Source organism: Phyllostomus discolor, chromosome 11 (assembly GCF_004126475.2).
Source record: "Phyllostomus discolor isolate MPI-MPIP mPhyDis1 chromosome 11, mPhyDis1.pri.v3, whole genome shotgun sequence".
NCBI lineage: Eukaryota > Metazoa > Chordata > Mammalia > Chiroptera > Phyllostomidae > Phyllostomus > Phyllostomus discolor.
The window spans coordinates 49,810,934-49,827,443 of NC_040913.2; the positions used below are offsets into that span (position 1 = coordinate 49,810,934).

General features: G+C 35.7%; 1 protein-coding gene across 1 annotated transcript in view; it reads right to left on the bottom strand.

Moving 5' to 3' along the window:
• Positions 1–4,000: 4,000 nt before the first annotated feature.
• TRIM13 (tripartite motif containing 13) overlaps positions 4,001–16,510 on the bottom strand; it is a 34,625-nt gene continuing 22,115 nt past the window's right edge. Inside the window, exon 3 of the mRNA XM_036011359.1 lies at positions 4,001–5,191. Within this exon, the coding sequence (XP_035867252.1) occupies positions 4,954–5,191 (238 nt within the window). The 3' untranslated portion in view covers positions 4,001–4,953. The remainder of the gene's footprint in view (positions 5,192–16,510) is intronic.

Genomic DNA, 16,510 nt, shown 5'->3' on the forward strand with positions numbered 1-16,510 from the left:
CCCCCCCCAAAAAAAAAAGGAATTCAATACTGCTTAAATTGTAGACAGTTTAAAAAGTGACCAAAGCAGCCCTGGCTGGTGTAACTCAGCGGATTAAGCATGGGCTGTAAACCAAAGGATCGCTGGTTTAATTCCTAGGGGCACATGCCTGGGTTGTGGGCTAGGTCCCCAATGGGGGCCATGTGAGAGGCAACCACACAATGATGTTTCTCTCCCTCTCTTTCTCTCTGCCTTCCTCTCTCTCTAAAAAATAAATAAAACCTTCAAAAAAACTGACCAAGGCAAAATACATTTTTTAAAACTTACTTAAAAGCAAATATTTTGGTTTTCTAGGAGCTAAACCCTGTTTTGTAGGATTCCTATTTAGAAACTCAAGCTGCATGTCATTAGACAGAAATACCATATTATTCTATATCTTTAATTGATTTTCAATATGTACTATTTAATGATATGTAAGGAAACCTAAAATGTTAATCTGTGCTTCCAAAGAGCCTTTTAAAAACTCAGTAATATGTCTTCTGGATATACCTGGATCTTTGAAACCAATTCATCTCAATATTTGAACTTTTTGATTAATCCAGGTTCAGTGAACCTATGACTTCAAATCAGGTTATCCAGAAATGGGAACATTTTTTTTCCTGTATTTACATCCTAGTTACATGTAACATACATGCCTGATCTACTGACTTCTACTACCTTTTATAACTAAATTATGGAAGTCAAGATTTAGTATTGATTATAGTCACGTAACATTCATTCTGAACTTGTATTCCTTTAATATTTCTTTAATTACTAAACACTTATAGCATTGCATTTTTATTAGCAAATTATGTATATTCCAATTTTGGCTGGGCTGTTTGATTAAATGTATAATTTTGTGTAACTTTCTAACTAGTTAATATTTCTGTATACATCTATATTTTCATCTCATTTTGTAATCACCCAATTAATAATAGAAAATACTATGGTATTACTGTAGTCTTTAACTTGAATCAAGTCTTTCAGACTCTTTACATAAAGTATCCTCATCCATCTCTGAATCTACTGTAATTCTTGTTTTACTAAGTGCTTGTTCACTGAGACTGTAGCATTCCCAATTTTTTAGTTCAGTTCATTGGACTATTGGATGTCTAGCACTGTGGGGGAATATGAAGACCAATAAAAAGCACAGTCCCAGCCCTCAACTTAGAAGAACTTGTAGAACATTGCAGCCAGACTTTCTTGGGGTCTCTTATTACAAGAAGGGTAAGACAAACCTGTCCAGTTTGGCTTCCAACTTGGTAAGTCAGAGAAATTCCAATTCTTACCAGACTATGAGATGATAGAGAGTAACATGAAATAGAAACACTTGGTATTTGGTGTGTTTTACTCAGCTGATGGAGTAAAAAGCCACTTTAAAACAATGATTTCTGGATTTGAGGTACTGATATGAAATCTGAAGGTGCAGAATGCTGCCAAACTAACAGCTCTCTATGGTTAGACAAATTCTACATACATTTTTGCTTTGATTGCAAATTCCTATTTATTTTGCTGTATATTATTGCTTTTCTAATCCATGCCATGCTTACTACTCATTTGCCATTCACCATCTAAGGTGTAAGCTTTTTATCCATTTAAAGACATTTGTGGTTGGATCTATCTCATAATTTAGATGAATGTTAAGGCATTTTCTAGGCTTAATTATGAGATGATGAAATTTTTAATGAAATTTGTACGTAACTTTTCATCTCTCATGGGTCCAGTGGAAGGACTAATAATTCTTAAGGTGTAGCAAAGTTGGTAGTGATGTTTTGTTTATAACACTAAGTTATAAGTCACATTGTTGTCTTTCATGGGTCTTTTGGCTCCAGAAAGGTAATAAAATTTCCTAAATTTATTTTTACAAATTTTTCCTGGTGGCTTCTGTATTGCTAAACATACTGTTACAGAGTCAACTTCCTTAAACAGAGGAAAAATAACAATAGAATGTGGGAGATTTAGAGTGTTTTAGCAAATCTTTTGTCCCATCAAGGTCCCTGGTGATGTGACCATTTCTATTATTTAGGACAGAGAAGCAACACAAACTTACAAAACTTACTTCAGCACTTACGAAGCTGAAGTTTGCCAGATGTAAACAGTATAAAAGACACTGGAAACTTCTCAAGCTGCTTTCCTTTGACCATTTTATATCACTATGGGCTCCTGATTTCAGATATATTTTCAAAGCAGCCCAAATTAATTCTGATTTAGCATAACCTAAGAACTCTAATTATGACTTGTATATTAAATCAAAGAGTAAAATTCAACACTAGAGCTCCTTTCCAGAAAATCTTTGTAGGGAGAACTTTCAGTTGTTTATAAGGTAAATTATTGAGGTTCAAGAATAAGCTAAAATCTTTTAGTTTTACCAGAAATGAAACTGTGGGTGATAGAAGCTGAAATAACCAAAGAGAAGTAGGAGAATATTGGTGGTTTGTCAGTTAAAACTGACAAGCATTAACATGTTATTGTAATGATTCATACTTCTGTATATGAGATAGATTGACAGGTATATATGATTTGATGAACAAAGTTTTCAGCATATTTAGCCAAGACAAGCTTCTGCCATTATTTTCTCACAACTGAAAATAAAATTCACAAATCATTTCATTCAAGAAGTGGTACCCACTTGAAAATGGTCTTTTTATCCATAAAGCAGGTGAGAGTTTTTAATTTGCCTATGGCACATCTAACATCCCAGTTTTCTTCAAACTATTATATGTTTGGCTGCCTCCCTTTCTTAAACAAGACTCAATTTTTTACATGTCCTCACATCCCAATCACAGTGTGCAACTCTTTTTTAGAGTGAACACCAGAGGTTTACTAAGATGATGTTGACATATGTCTCCAGTTGAGGTGATCTCTAAAATATTTACTAAAATAAGAAACTCAATCCACTCTGAAAGTAACCTTCCCCTATAATGAATTTTTAAAATGCTCACCCCAGAATATATTTATTGATTTTAAAGAAAGAGGAAGGAGGAGAGAGAGAAAAAGAGAAAACCATTGATCCGTTGTCTCCTGTGCGTGCCCCCTATGGAAATCAAACCTGTGACCTAGGTTCCAACTGAGCCACCCAGCCAGGTTTATACTAAACTATTTTTTAAGTGTGGCAATCTGTCTCCTATAAATTTCTACATTGTGAACTCATGACTTTTAGACACTAATAAAAGGCTTAAATTATTTTAATTTAAACCCATTGTCAATGTTATAAATTGTATTTGTAGTAACTCTAGAAGGGAAGGCACTGTTTTTTTCTTGCAGTACCTCCAATGTCCAGATAGTATCTGGCCTACAGCAGATGTCAATAAGTATTTATGGAATGAATGAATGTTATGTATATGTTTCCACAGGTAATATGTTTCTATTAGTACATTAAAGAGAGCATTTCTCATCAAACTAGTTTTCTGTAAATGTGAATGACAAAGAGCATATAAGTAGCAGTTTAAACAATTCCTGTTACAATATTTTTTGTTTCAGTATATCTAACCAGTTACCAGTTTTAATAATCTTATCAGCAAAGCATTACAGAGAATTAAACAGTGTTACACATAAAACCATGCCAACTATACCCTACTAGTCAAATTACATACATGCCAAAAATTTAGCAGAATAGAAATAATGTGCCTTACAATATGATCCTAGCAAGGCAACCAAACCAAACATATCACCCCCAAAGCTAAGATGACACATTAAAACAATAAGTTGGCTTTTTTTTTTTTTTTTTTTCAGAAAAGAAGGGTAAGTGCTATCAAAAGCAAAACACTTATCCATAAAACTTATTTTCTTATTCGGGTCACTATTTTCAATCACTAACCTTAACATTACTAATCTTAAAGTATTCAGCACTTTTATGTACTTCCAGTTCTAATGTACTTTGAGTACTAATGAACTTTGAGTTTATTTCTAATCTCTTGCTGTTATGATGTATGTTCTCAGCTGAATGTGAGCTCCTTGAGAATAAGGATTGTTTTTTCACTCATTTTTTTAATCCTGAAAACTTAGTATAGTGCTCAACAAATGTTTAAGAGATGTTTTTCAATGAATTAATTGTACTTTTTAAAATGGTGCTCAAATGCTTCAACTCAATGGGTTTTTTTAACCCTACTAAGTACAAAGTACTTAGTGCTCTTTGACTTAATGATTCTTCTATCTTGTTTAAAATGACACATATATAAGAATTCCTACAAGAGGAAACACTAAGTCAAAGTATATGTGTAGTTAAAATGTTAGTTATTCAAAAGCTTTTCACCAAATGTAAGTACTAATTAATAACAAAGATATTATTCCTCTCACTAAATATTTAGCACAGTGCTTAACACACAGTAATGTTAACACTGTTGAGTAGATTGAGCTCATATTCAAGTAAGAAAAAATTATTTGTATAATAGCATATGTCTATACAAAGTAAAGGGCTCCATCTTCTTAATCAACATCACTAATTGTTACTGAGTACCTACCATATGCCAGAAAATGTGTTGAGTATATTACCTCCTTTAATCCTCATATATCCTATAATACATATATTTATCCCCATTTGATAGATGAAGAATTTGAGGCACAAATAGTTTCAATGGCTTGCCCAAGTCATAGAGCTAGTAAGTGATTAATTTGGGATTAGAAGTCAGTCAGCATGATTCCTGAGACTATTCTTGAAAGCTGTGTAGTGTTCATGAAAAAGAGAAGTGTAAAGCAGCACTGAAGGTAGAAGAAGGAATATGTGCCAAAGCACCAAGTGCACAGTCTTGTTCAGAAAACAGCAAGCAGTTAACAGTGGGTATGGCAATATTGAGGTATGGTTACCTTCAGATGGCATGATAGAAGATAAGGCCAAAAATTTAGGCTGAGTACATATTCGACTAACGTGTGCCTTCAACATGGAATCTCCATACAAGAAAATGGCAATTCCTTTATTCTAAAAGAGACCAAAAAACCTCATTTCTTTTTCTGAGATTGTTCTGGCATGACAGAGACTCTGGTTTCACTTTTGTTCAGGACCAGAGCTTCAGGCCTTTTCTTCCTTTCAAAGCCATAGCATTCAGTTTTTTCTTCAGAGGATACTGTTCTAGGGGTGACCAGATGGAAGCCTTCCATTAATAAAGTGTCAATCAGTAAGTTGAGGACATCAGTTCCATTGGCCAATTTTTCATTATCAGGTTTTATAGAAACATACCTAGGACACACACACAAAAAAATGTTGAGTTATAAAGCATCCCTTTAATGGCCATAAAACTAAACATAAATTTGAATTATAACCTCAGATAAAGGCATCATACCATTCTGATCAGGTTTTTTTGAGACTTCATTTATAAATCCAAATCAGTAATTTCAAAGTAATGAAAACATACCTTGCTGTGATTTCCAAAGTCATTTTAATTCTACATTTAGGGATATAACAAATATTGATGAATTTTCATTGATAAACTATTTTCTAGAGCAGTAAGGTCAAACATTTATTAAATACTGTTTAAATTTGTTTAATCATTTTAATGAACATTTAATACATATACAATTTTCCCTCTTGATCTAATTTACCCATTATCAGCACTGACATTCCACACTTTCTTTTGTGATTTACTCCTATCACATGCATTTTCTTCAGGTAAATCTTGCAGATATAAAATATCATGAAGAATTGTCAGTTTTTACTCAATAACTGTCTAATGTTGAAAAGCAAAACATGGGGTCAAAAGGCCTCTGGAGTTGAAATGACAAAACTTTCTATTTCCTGGGAAACCTGATAGATCCAACCCACATAATTCAACAAAAATGTATCTGAACTTTTCAGATTGGTTATATGTTGGCTTTAATAATGTCAGTATAATGTATTCACATAGATATAGTTGTACTGCTCCTTTATTTAACATCAAGGATAGTTATATGTCTTTGTAAGCCTTGGGGATATCTCAAGCCTCCTTAAATTATGATTGAAATAGAGTGGGTTATTGTAGCTCACATTTAGAAGTTCATTATAGAGAAATAAAATTCAATAATAAAATATAAGAATTATAAAACTACAAAGTACATATCAAAAAATGTTTATTATGTCTGATATACAAAATTTTAAACCTTAGTAAATCATTCCATCTACTCCCAAGTCCTAGATCTTGATTGTATAGCCTAGAAAGATTTTTCAAAGTGAAAAAGAGTTACAGAACATCTCACAAAATTAAGATACAAACAGTATATAGTAGATTATAACAAAGTGGAATGCACTTTGCAAGAAATCACTGAGCCAAAGTACTTAATTCTCTATGAGGCCAAATTGAGAAATGACATTTCAAGGCACCAGAAAAGAAGTCAATGAGAAATAGAAAATCAAAACATATTTTAAAAACTTAAAAGGCAACTACACTTTTCCATTTGACTTAGTTTAAAAAAGAAAAAGGAAAATACACTAAGTGCTACCAGAATTCTATGGCCTAGAATCCTGTGACCATAACTTGATCTTGATAATGTTACCACATCTGCAAGATGCAAGTCAGGTATTTCTAGTACTGTGAACTTGAGAGGTAATTACTGAGCAACCTGCTAGGTTAATAAGACCTTCAAGTAGTAAATCACATTGTGGAACATACTGAACACCTGGATGACACACCAAACTCCTAGGAGTGATTTAGGCTCACTCTTCCACTTTACACCTTCAAAAAACATCTGAATAGAAAGACTCAGGCCAGGGAGTGAGCAAGAAATAAACAAGATTGCTATCTGGCAATCATCTATGGTGGGTCTTCTAAAGCCAGAGATTTCATCCAGTCATCTGAAATCCCAATAATGTCACCTTATTCAGGTTATGTCTCTACTTTGAAATTGGCACTATACCAAAAAGAAAATCAAATACTATTTGGGGATGAAAAGATTTTTAATTTTAAAAATAACTTCTGGTTCTGGGACTATTTTGGAAGTTTAAATAATACCACTCTGACTTCCAGCCAAGATGAGGTATAGGTAGACACATTTTGCCTCCTCACACAACCAAAAGAAGGACAACAGCAAATTTAAAAACAAAAAATAACCAGAACTGCCAGAAAATAGAAGAGTATGGAAGTCCAACAACCAAGGAGTTAAAGAAAAAACATTCATCCACACCACCAGGAGGGGCAAAGAGGACTAGCTGCGACAAAGTGGGTGGTGGACCAGGCAAGGCAGTAGCTGGCAGAGTGGGCAGTCCCACATTTGTGCGCAGATAGCCCAGGAGGAACAACTGGGGAGCGAGACAGACCACATAACCTAGGGTTCCAGTGCAGGGAAATAAAGCCTCAAAACCTCTGACTGAGAAAACCTGTGGGGGTTGAGGCAGCAGGAGAAACTTCCAGACTCACAGGAGACTTTGTTGGAGAGACCCACAGGGTCCTAGAACACATATAAACCAACCCACCCAAATATTAGGACCAGAAGGGCCCAGTTTGCTTGTGAGTAGTGGAGGAAGTGATTGAAGCCAGGCAAGAGCTGAGCAAGTGGAATTGTTCCCTCTTGGACCTGTCCCCCACATACAATGCCACAACTCAGCAACATGGGTTGCTGGGTACCTAAGCATTTAGGTGAGTACGTAAAGCTCTGCCCCTTACTAAAAAAGAGGCATGCTGCCATGAAAAAGTATGGCCCAAATGACAGAGCAAATCAAAGCTCCAGAAAAAATACAACTAAGCGATGAGGAGATTGTCAACCTATCAGATGCACAGTTCAAAACACTGGTAAACAGGTTGTTCACAGAAATAGTTAAGTATGGTTGAAAAATAGAGGAAAAAAGTGAAGGCTATGAAAAGTGAAATAAAGGAAAATGAACAGGGAGCCAACCGTGAAACGAAGGAAACCAGGTCTCGAATCAATGGTTCAGACCAGAAGGAAGAAATAAACATTCAACCAGAACAGAATGTAAAAGCAACAATTAAAAAAAAAAAAAAAAAGAGGCACTTAGGAACTTCCAGGACAATGTAAACGTTTCGACATCCAAAATAATAGGGATGCCAGCTGGAGTACAGGAAGAGCAAGAAATTGAAAACTTATTTGAAAACATCATGAAGGAAAATTTCCCTAATCTGGCAAAGGAAATAGACTTCCAGGAAGTCCAAGAAGCTCAGAGAGTCCCAAAGAAGTTGGACCCAAGGAAGTACACACCAAGGCACATCACAATTATATTACCCAAGATTAGAGATAAGGAGAGAATCTTAAAAGCAGCAAGAGGAAAGGAGACAGTTACCTACAAAGGAGTGCCCATAAGACTGTCAGCTGATTTCTCAAAAGAAACCCTGTAGGCAAGAAGTGGCTAGAAAGAAGTACTCAAAGTTATGAAAGGCAAGGACTTACATCCAAGATTACTCTATCCAGCAAAGCTATCATTTAGAATTCAAGGACAGATAAAGTGCTTCCCAGATAAGGTCAAGTTAAAGGAGTTCATCATCACCAAGCCCTTATTATATGAAATGTTAAAGGTACTTTTTTAAGAAAAAGGAAAATAAAGATCAAAAAATGAACAGTACAGTGACAACAAACTAACAACTATCAACAACCGAACCTAAATAAACAAAACCAGAAATGAACAAAGCAAACAACTAGAATAAGAACAGATTCCCAGAAATAGAGATAACATGGAGGGTTATCAGCAGGGAGGCAGTGTGGGGGGGGTGGGAATGGGGGAAAAGGAACAGGGAATAAGAAGCATAAATGGTAGGTATGAAATAGACAGGGGGAGGTTAAGTATGGTATGGAAAATGGAGAAGCCAAAGAACTTATATGTATGACCCATGGGCATGAACTAAGGTGGGAGAATGAAAGAGGGAGGTAGTGTACAGGGTGGAGGGAAATAAAGGGTAGAAAAACTGGGACAACTGTAATAGCATAATAAAATATATTTTTTAAAATGAAATTAAAATTTAAAAATTAGCATTCTCACTTAGATGAAAAAATTGTACTATTTCTAAAGCACAATTTAATAACAAAGGGGAAACAACTTGGTGCTGTGTATATACAAAAATATCCTAACCTAAGTTTCTAATATTGTTTTACAGTATTACAATTATTTTTTCAAACTACATAGCTTCTAAAGAGCTTTTAGTACTTACAGGATATCCTTTTTATTATCTTAAAATGTTTCTTCTTAAATCATTAACACCTTTTTTCCTTAGGTTTTATTAGGATCCCTTTGTCAAAAAAGATCCCCAAATATCTCAATCGCTCAAATTTTAAAACACAAAATACTGGTAATTTACCTTCTGTTTTTCATGTTGGCAAAAAGAGTGTATAGTTGTTTCCGTAAAATAAAAGACACAGCCCTGGCTTGTATGGCTCAGTGGATTGAAAACTAGCCTGCAAACTAAAAGCTCATCAGTTCAATTCCCAGTCAAACATATGCCTGGGTTGTGGTCTAAGTGCCCAATTGGGGGCATGCAAGAGGCAAATGATCAATGTTTCTCTTTCTTTCTTTCTCCCTCTCATTCCTTCTCTCTAAAGTAAATAAATAAAATCTTTAAATAAAGCAAGTAGAGAGAGACCAAGATGGTGGAGGAGTAATTAGAAGCTATACTAACCTACTCCCAGTACCAATGTAGAATTACAACTAAATTGTAAAGAACTCATCCAGAATAACCAATGGAACATTAGCTGGAGAGAAGCCTTATAACCACAGACAGACAGAAGAAACTGCTTCACCACAGCATGACAGGTATGGAGTGTGAAGGAGACAGAATAAGGCTGGCTGGGCTCCCATGGGAGGCAGCTGAAGTGCCGGAGGGAAATTCAGTGGCTGGGGAATTCTCCTCTGAGACTTGTGGAATCTAAATCACTAGTTGGGCTCCCCAGCCTACAGCATTAGAGCCAAGAAAGGAACCCAGATAACATCCAGGTGTGAAAAGCAGCAGGATTTCTGTCTGCCAGAGAATCCTGGCAGAGAATCCTTTTAAAGGGCCAATGTACATAATGTCATTTGCAACCACTTACCCTGGGCTCCAGCAAAGTAGGGGGGCAGACTGGACTAAGGACACTGGAGAAGAGTCTGAGGACAGGGGCTTAGGGAAGAGAACTGAGGGAGCAGTCTCCATGATCTCTGTGCTAAGACATCCCCCATACTGCAGCAGACATCATGCTCAGACTGAGCAGGCCTCTCCAAATGGCACCAGCCTAAGGAGAAGCAATAACCCCACCCACAGGAATTACTCTGCCCCACCCTGTGGTGCTTAAGCATGACTACTGCTTACAGTTTCACAAGATTAACAACAGACAGCCACAGGCTGTGGATCACTGGTAGCCTCAGGCAGGCTGCCTAGGGCCAAACTGGGACACACCATCTGACATTTCGAGGGGTGGATCCAGAATGAGAAAACAGTGAGATGAATTCCACCATGGTCTTCTTCAAGATTTGCATTATTTTCTCCTTTGCATATCTTTTAAATAATCATTTCTTGTCCTTCAAGTTTGTGCATATGAAGTCACTAGTTTTTACATTACAGTTTATTTTAAATCTCATATTTTGCTCCTCCCTTATCTTACTCCATTTTACCTTCCTTATTTTTCTTTTAAATTCTATTTTCTCTCTTGCTATGACTTGTTTCTATTACACAGTCATACTATTTCTCCCCCCTCCAATCTCTCACAACTATTTTTCTTGTCATTAGTCATCTCAAATTCTTTTTACTGTTCTTAAAATACCCGTTTTCTCTCTCCACCTTTATCAGATTGCTTGTCAATTGTTGATATGATGGTGGTTGTTGCATTTCTCCAATTTTATTTCCAGACTTCACTATTTTTGTATTTCACATCTCAAATTTTACCATTCCCCCTCATCCTCCATTTTGCCTTCCTCCTGCCTTTTCTTTTTTTTTTTAGTTTTAATTTTTCCCTGTCTTATCCTGATTTTCATTCCTCTCTTAGTATTTCTTCTCCCTCTATTATCTCTAAATCACTTCTTTTTCCTCTAGATATTGACTCTCTTTTTTCCCTTTTTGTCCCCTCCCATTAGTCCCCTATATTAATCTTTGCTCTTTGTTGTTGATAGCACTGTAGATCTTTTTCTTTAATTTGGTTCCTATTTTGTTTCTTCTCTATGTTGTTTATATTTTATTTTTATATTTTTTAAAATTTCTGTTCATACTTACTACTATACATTTCCCTTCTCTTACTCCATTCTGTGTTCTTCACTCCCTTTTTTATTTACAATACAAATTTTTGTTTCTCTCTTTGCTTTGTCCCTATTCCTACTCTTATTATTCTTCCTTCTTCCACCTTATCAAAACAATTTGACTTTCAGTTAGTTATCTCATACTTATTTTCCTTTCTTATATTAGTCTTAATCTCTGTACACCTTTATTAATACCAGCTCATTTGCCACTGGTAGTGTGATCATGGGTGGGGGATTAATTTTGTAGGTTTGTTTCCTAAGCTCTTTGGTTTTGTTCTGGTAGCACCTGTACAACAGAATACAAGACATGGATGGCAGACTCTAAGTCAGCCAGCTGGAGGGTGACTTACCAAGATAGATCTTCCAAGCAATGAATCAACAAGGATATTGTGGCATTGAGCATGACTAAACTCTATATAGACTAAAAGGACCCACCAAAGAATGACCCCAAAACAACCAAAACCCAATTACAAACAGAGAGCACAAATAAACAGCACAAAGGGTATCCCAAGAGCGTCAAGTTCAGGACATCAAGGAGACTGCACAACTGAATCCCACAGGTCTCCTAACACAGAAGGTCACACTATAGACAAAGGGAGTCAAAGCAGATAAATCTAAGAAGCAGAAACAAACAGGGAGAGTCAGCTAAAATAAGGAGACAAAGAAACAACCCCCCAATCAAAAAGAAAGGAGAAATCCTCAGAAAGAGTGCTAAATGAAATAGAGGTAACCAAACTATCAATGAGTTCAAAATAATGGTATTAAGGATGCTCAATGATTTTGGTGAGAACTACAGAGAACTCCAATGAAGCTACAAGGAACTTACTGTGAACTACACTAACATGAAAAACAAATACAATATAACAGCCAGGAGGAAATGAAGAATACAATATCTGAAATGAAGAGCACATTATAAGGAATTAAAAACAGGCTAGATGAACCAGAGGACAGAATCAGTGACTTGGAGACAAGGTAGAAAAAAATCCCAGAAAGATCAACAAAATTAAAAAAGACTCAAAAATAAAATGAAGTGGGTTTAAGGGAGCTGTAGGACAACATGAAATGTAATACTATTCCTATCATAAGGATACCAAAAGGAGAAAAAGAGGAGCAAGGGATAGGAAACCTGTTTGAAAAAGTAATGATAGAAAAATTCCCTAACTTGATGACACAAAAAACTCATGCAAGTCCAGGAAGCACAGATGATCCCAATCAAGATGAACCCAAAGAGGCCTGCTCCAAGACATATCACAGTTAAAATGGCAACATTTAAAGACAAAGAATTTTAAAGGCAGCAAAGGGGAAACAGCTAGTAACAGATAAGGGAGCTCCAATAAGTCTATTAGCTGATTACTCAACAAAATAACTACAAGCCAGAAGGGAATGGCAAGAAATATTCCTGGTAATGAGAATCAAAGACCTGCAACCAAGACTACTCTACCCAGCAATGCTCTCATTTAAATGGAGGGTGATGTAAAGAATTCCAAGGCAAAAAAAAAAAAGGCTAAAAGAATACATCTCCACCAAACCAGCATTGCAAGAAATGCTAAAGGGACTGCTTAAAGAAGATGAAGAGAGAGAAGGAGGAACACAGGCACAAAGGGGAAAAATGGCAATGGATAAGTACCAATGAATGATAAACTTAAATGAAAATGGATTAAATGCTCCAATCAAAGGCATAGGGTAGCTGAATGGATAAGAAAACAAGACCCACATATATGCTGTCAAGAGACAAAGCTCGGAACAAAAACTCTATATAGACTTAAAGTGAAGGAAGAGAAAAGAATATTCTAAACAAGTGGATCTAGAAAAAAAGCTGGGGTAGCAATGCTTATATCAGAAAAAATAGATTTCAACACAAGGGTCATAAAAAAGACAAAGAAAGACATTTCATAATACTACAGGGAAGAATCTGTCAAGAAGATATGCTTATAAACATATACACGCAACACATGAGTGTGTAAGTGTATGAGGAAAAATCACAGAGGACTTCTAGAAAGATTTTGACAGCAACACATCCATAGTAGAGGATATTGACACCCCATTGTCAACAATAGATAGACCTTCCAAGCAATGAGTCAACAAGGATATTGTGGCATTGAGCAACACTCTAGATCAAATGGGCTTAATTGATATATATAGAACCATTCACCCTAAAGAAACAAAATATACATTCTTTTAAAATGCACACGGAACATTTTCAAATATAACCTACATAGTAGGACACAAAACAAGCCTAAACAAATTCAAAAACTGAAATCATATCAAGCATCTTCTCAAATCATAATTGCTTGAAACTAGAAACCAACCTTAAGGAAAAGACTCAAAAACATTCAAATTCATGGAGACCGAATAACATGCTAAATAATGAATGAGTTAACACTGAGATCATGGAAGAAATCAAAAAGTTTCTAGAAACTTGCCCTGGCTGGCGTAGCTCAGTGGATTGAGCGCGGGCTGGGAACCAAAGTGTCACAGGTTCGATTCCCAGTCAGGGCACATGCCTGGGTTGCAGGCCATGACCCTCAGCAACCGCACATTGATGTTTCTCTCCCTCTCTCTCTCTCTCTCTCTCTTTCTCCCTCCCTTCCCTCTCTAAAAATAAATAAATAAAATCTTTAAAAAAAGTTTCTAGAAACAAATGAAAATGAACACACAAAAGCCCAAAACCCATGGAACACAGCAAAGGCAGTCCTAAGAGGTAAGTTCAGTAAGCAACACAGGCCTACCGAAAAAAGATAGAAACATTTTAAATAAACAAACTAACCCTATATTTACAAGAACTAGAGGAACACAACTAACAAAGCCCAGAGCTTGTAGAAGGAAGGAAATAATCAAGATCAGAGCAGAATTGAATGACCCAGAGACTAAGAAAACATTTCAAAAGACCAATAAATCCAGGAGTTGGTTTTTTGTAAAGATTGACAAAACCAACAAGCCTTTAACTATAGGCTTAACGTTCTTGATTAACTATTAGTTAACTATTAATCAAGAAAAACAGAGAGAGGACCCAAGTTAATAAAATCAGAAACAAAAGAGAAATTACAACCAATACCACAGAAATACAAAAGATTGTAAGAAATTACTATGAAAAACGATATGCCAAGAAGTTTGAAAATCTTGGTGAAATGGACACATTTCTAGAAACATAATCTTCCAAACCTGAATCAAAAAGAAGCAGAAATCCCAAACAGACAAATAACAGCCAGCAAAATTGAAGCAGTAATCAAAAAATTCCTGGCACATAAAAGCCCTGGTCCAGATGACTTGACAGGTAAATTTACCAAATATTTAGGGAAGAACTAACTCTAACCCTTTTCAAACTAGTCCAAAAATTCAAGAAGAGTGATGGTTCCCAACCACTTTTTATGAGGCCAGCATTATGTTAATCCAGGCAAAGACACAACAAAGAAAGAAAACTACAGGCCAAAAATGTTGAACACCATACATATTAAAATCCTCAACAAAATATTGGCGAACCTGATCCAGCAATACATTAAAAAGATCATACACCATGATCAAGTGGGAACTCCCAGGGTTGCAAGGATGGTACAATATTCACAAATCAATAAACATCATACAACATATAAACAAAATGAAAAACAAAAATTCTATGTTCATATCAACAGATGTGGACAAAGCATTTGATAAGGGACAGTACCCATTTATGATAAAAACACTCAGCAAAGTGGAGTGGAGGGAGCATACTTCAACATAATGATGGCCATATATGAGAAACCTGTAGCCAACATCATTCTCAGTGGGCAAAAACTAAAAGCTTTCCCCACTAAGATCAGTCACAAAGAGAGGATGTCCACTTTTATCACTTTTATTTAACATAATACTGGAAGTCCTGGCCACAGCAATCAGACAAGAAAAAGAAACAAAAGACATCCAAGTTGGAAAGGAGGACACAAAACTGTCATTGTTTGCAGATGACATGATAGTGTACATTGAAAACCCTATAGGCTCCACCAAAAAATTACTCAACCTACTACTTGAATTTGGCAAAAGTAGCAGTATACAAAGTCAATATTCAGAAATTGAAGGCATTTTTGTACACCAGCAATGAAATATCAGAAAGGTTAACTAGGGAAAAAAAATCCCACTTACTATAGCAACAAGAAAAATAAAGTACCTAGTAATAAACTTAACCCAGAAGGTAAGAGACCTATACTCAGAAAACTACACAACACTAAAGAAAAAATTAAGGAAGACATAAATAAATGAAAGCATATGCCATGTTCATGGACTGGAGGAATTAACATCATTAAAATGTCCATACTACCTAAAGCAATTTATACTTTCAATGCAACCCCTATTAAAATACCAATGACATACTTCACTGATTGGACAAATATTCTAAAAACTTACTTGAAGCCAAAAATGACCCCAAATAGCCACAGCAATCTTAAGAACAAAGTAAGAGGGATAACAATACCTGATATAATAGAATATTACAAGACCACTGTAATCAAAACAGTCTGATAGTGGTATTAAGAACAGACACACAGATGAATGTAACAGAACAGAGAACCCAGAAATAAACCCATGTCTCTATGTTCAGTTAATATGAGGAAGGGGTAAACTATAAAATGGAGTCATAATAGCTTCTTCAACAAATAGTGTTAGAAGAATTGAAATGATACTTGCAAAAAAATGAAATTAGACCACCAACTTACACAATACACAAGAATAAACTCAAAGTGGGTAAAAGACTTAAATATAAGCCATGACACCACAAACATCCTAAGCAGAAAATGTAGGCAGGAAAATTTCAGATATCCCACACAGCAATACTTTTGCCAATACATCCTCTAAAGCAAAGGAAATATAGGGAAGAATAAACAAAGGAGGCTACATCAGATTAAAAAGCTTCTGCACAGCTAAAGAAAACATCATCAAAATGAAAAGGGGACCAATGGTATGGAAAAAACATATTTGCCAATGATACCTCAGACAAGGGTTTATTCTCCAAAATATAGAAAGAACTTATATGATTTAACAGCAGGAAGACATACAATCCAATTGAAAAATAGGCAAAGGACCTGAACAGACACCTCTCCAAGGACATAGAGAGGACCTGCAGACATATGAAAGAATGCTCAATTTCAGTAGCCATCAGACAGATGCAAATTAAAACAACAATGAGATACCAACTCACACCAGTCAGAGTGGCAATCCAACAAACTAGTGCTGGTCAGATTGGAGAAAAGGATCCCTAGTACACTGTTGGTGGGAACGCAGACTGGTGCAGGCACTGTGGAAAACAGTATGGAATTTCCTCAGAAAACTAAAAATAGAATTGCCTTTTGACCCAGCAATTCCACTGTTGCGATTATGCCCTAAGAATCCTGAAACACCAATTCAGAAGAACGT